Below are 2,916 nucleotides of genomic sequence, written 5' to 3'. Positions count from 1 at the left end.
TAATTCACAGAACTGGGAAGGAGGCTTCTCAGATGGCCAGGAACTCCGCCTGAAGGAGTCCAACTACAGCAAAAGAGGGTGGCGCTATTACAGGAGAGATGCAGCAACACACAACGGCATAGCGATGGTCTTCTGACCTGAGGCACTGATACATAACAGTTGCACAGCTGAACCCTAACCACATGCTCTAGCTAAGAAAAGCAGCAATTAGCAGGGGGAGGAGGTGTAAGGCAAGGAGGAAGGGGAAAGAGAAGGATGAATGACAGGCAGGGACAGAGAGAAGCAAATTGTTTTCACAGTCACGGGGAGCTCAGCTCTAGCTACATCAGTATGATTTTCTTTCGGCAAGTGTGCCAGCTTTGGGATAGGGAATGAATCATGGAGTTCGCCCATGCCTTCCCCCCCCCCCAGTAACTTAACCAGAAAACATCTGTCCAGGAACCCTGGGAACTTATGCTCCCTTGCCCCCCTGCAGAATGCACCATAGCCCTGGCCCTTCGTGTGCTTGACCTTAATAAAAAATTGGACATTTCTTGAGACGAGTGGGGGGTGGGGGACACTTCTTCTGGTACTTCTCCTTAGTTTTCCTCTGCTACGTATTATCTTTGAGTTCATACTGAAGGCTGCAGGCCTCCCAACCCTGACAACACTTTGAAACAAAGTCTCTCTTTCCCATCACTGGAGACAAAATGACCAGTGTCAGGAGGAGATAATGAATGGGGAAGGCACAGACACTCCTCAGCTCATCGTCTGCTTCATCCAGCCCAGCACCTGCGTCATCCTGGTGTAGACCCCGTAATAATTTGGACGGGCACATCCTAGCCCCCAGCTCACCAGGCCAGCTAGGAACCACCTCTCACTGGGCTCCTTGCAGACAAGGGGACCTCCAGAATCACCCTGGAGAGGGAAAAAGAAAGAAAGGCCAATCAGGTTCCTACACTGATGATGCTGGAGAACAATGACCTTACAACCTTTTTGACAATGCATAACCCTTTCTTCCTTTCCTGGTCAGGCCCCATTGAGTAGCTACACTCCGCTGCTCCATCCCAGTACCTGAGGTGTCTGCAGCATCTACCACAGAGATTTGTACCTCAGGCAGAGAGGTGCACGAGAGAACCAGAAACCAAAGGCTTATGAGAACTGATGTTAGCTGCTAGCACATCCTTGAGAGTGTGGGTCCCACTCCTCCAACCAGCTATTAGATGCTTTCTATCTTCCATCTATTCTTCCAGTCAATGCAAAGTCCCCAGGAGGAAAAAGGCTGGAGCAAGTCCACAGGAGTCTTCGAAGCTGACAAATTTGAACTGGATCCTACAATGATTGGGACCAGTCGCAGTGATTGGGGAATGTAGAATAATGAAGGAAAAGGCAGTTGCATTTGATGTAAGGTAGGGTCTGGGATTAGGAGGAATGATGGGAACCTCCTCCAAAAGAATGAGATGGGGATTGTTGCTCAGAAGGAATGTAAAGGAGGAGCTAAGAGCGAGGATATAATGGGCTGGAATGAAAGAGGGAACATTGAAGCTGTATTTCTGTCACCAGCAATCCTAAATACAGTACAGACACTGAGGAATAAACTTCCCGAAGGGGTTGGTGTAGCTCTCGTAAGGTTACATCACCAAGAGTCTCCTGGGAGCCTGGACATCACCCTAAGGAACTGAGAAGACAAATTTCTGCTCTTGTAACTGGAGGGTGAGAATGGGTACAGTTGGGTGGCTGACAGTTGGGGTGGAGGGGTTATTCTACTCATCAGCTCTTGCCATTGTCATGTCCCTTATTTAAGTCTATAGAGCATGTTCTGCCAGAAGGAACCTCCTCCCATCCCTCACCCGCAGGATGCTAGCCAATCCTGTCATATGGTGGGAGTACCCTATGTCTCCTCAGTCACCTGGCAGGCATCCTTCTCGCCCTTGTGGTAGCCAGCACAGAGCATTCTGGGAGAGATCTTGTAGTGATAGGTCTCGCTGCAGATGTCCTGCTGGATCAGCTGCACATCTACCTTCTGCAAGACGTTACTGATGTGGCCTGGGTACAAAACACAAGACTGGCATGTGAGTAGCAGATGAGCCTTTCTGTTATCCCCTTAAACCACTGCACATGTCCTGCCTCTCTCTGTCTCCAGTTTGTCCAAATTGCTGCCACGCAACTCATTTTCCTGTCCTCCACTTGCATTCATTGTTCCCCTCTCCCTGAACCCAACACGGGCTTTTCATCTTTTAGAGTCAGTTCAAGCTCCTCCCTCCCCTACAAGGCTCTGTATGGAGGGCTGTATTTAACATCACTGTACACCTGGCGGGGCATGCAAGGGGCAGAGCTGTCTGGACAATGACAATTCAATTTTGCAGCAGCTTCTGAGGTTTTGAAATTTATTTTGGCTCCATGTGGCCTGGGAAGGTGGTGGAGACTCCGTTTCAAGATCCTGCTCCACTTGATTCAGAGCAAAGTTTTCCAGTCAAGATTGTGATAAACAAGGAGTAGAATCTCTCTGACAAAAGCTTTGGTAGACAATAGGGTGGATTTGTACCTTATAGACTAACTCACTCAGGGATCTGTAGTAGGAGTTTTTGTAAGCCCAAGCTCCCATCATCAGATGCTGTTTTTTGTGAAATTTCTACATCTCTACCAGTAGTCCAATTAGCTCTATTCAGGAGACATCAGAGCAAGTGAGAGGGTGAAACTTTATGCTGGCAATTCTGTGTCCTGGAGTGACCATTTCACCAGGGACGAGGGTTATGATGGTTCTACAGAGCTGCATTAGCCCCTGAATGAGAGAAATCCATTGATGCAGAAACACATCTGGGCCAATGTGGCCCTTCCCTTTCTCAGTCCTCTTACCTTAGGTTTCCTGAATTCTTCTCCACCCTCTCTCATTATGGATCTCCCTTTGCTTTTCTTGCCCTCTGCTCCATTTCATCC

The 2,916-nt window shown here is 48.6% G+C and overlaps 1 protein-coding gene across 1 annotated transcript in view; it reads right to left on the bottom strand.

Annotated features, from left to right (window-relative positions):
* Positions 1–6: 6 nt before the first annotated feature.
* TMPRSS6 (transmembrane protease, serine 6) overlaps positions 7–2,916 on the bottom strand; it is a 61,917-nt gene continuing 59,007 nt past the window's right edge. The window contains exons 17-18 of the mRNA XM_019515270.1: positions 1,889–2,025; positions 7–897 (exon numbers count right to left, since the gene is read on the bottom strand). Coding sequence (XP_019370815.1) covers positions 739–897; positions 1,889–2,025 — 296 coding nt within the window. The 3' untranslated portion in view covers positions 7–738. The remainder of the gene's footprint in view (positions 898–1,888; positions 2,026–2,916) is intronic.

Source organism: Gavialis gangeticus, unplaced genomic scaffold (assembly GCF_001723915.1).
Source record: "Gavialis gangeticus isolate Ggan-Ray unplaced genomic scaffold, GavGan_comp1, whole genome shotgun sequence".
NCBI classification, from domain to species: Eukaryota; Metazoa; Chordata; order Crocodylia; family Gavialidae; genus Gavialis; species Gavialis gangeticus.
This window is presented reverse-complemented; position numbering and strand designations above follow the sequence as displayed.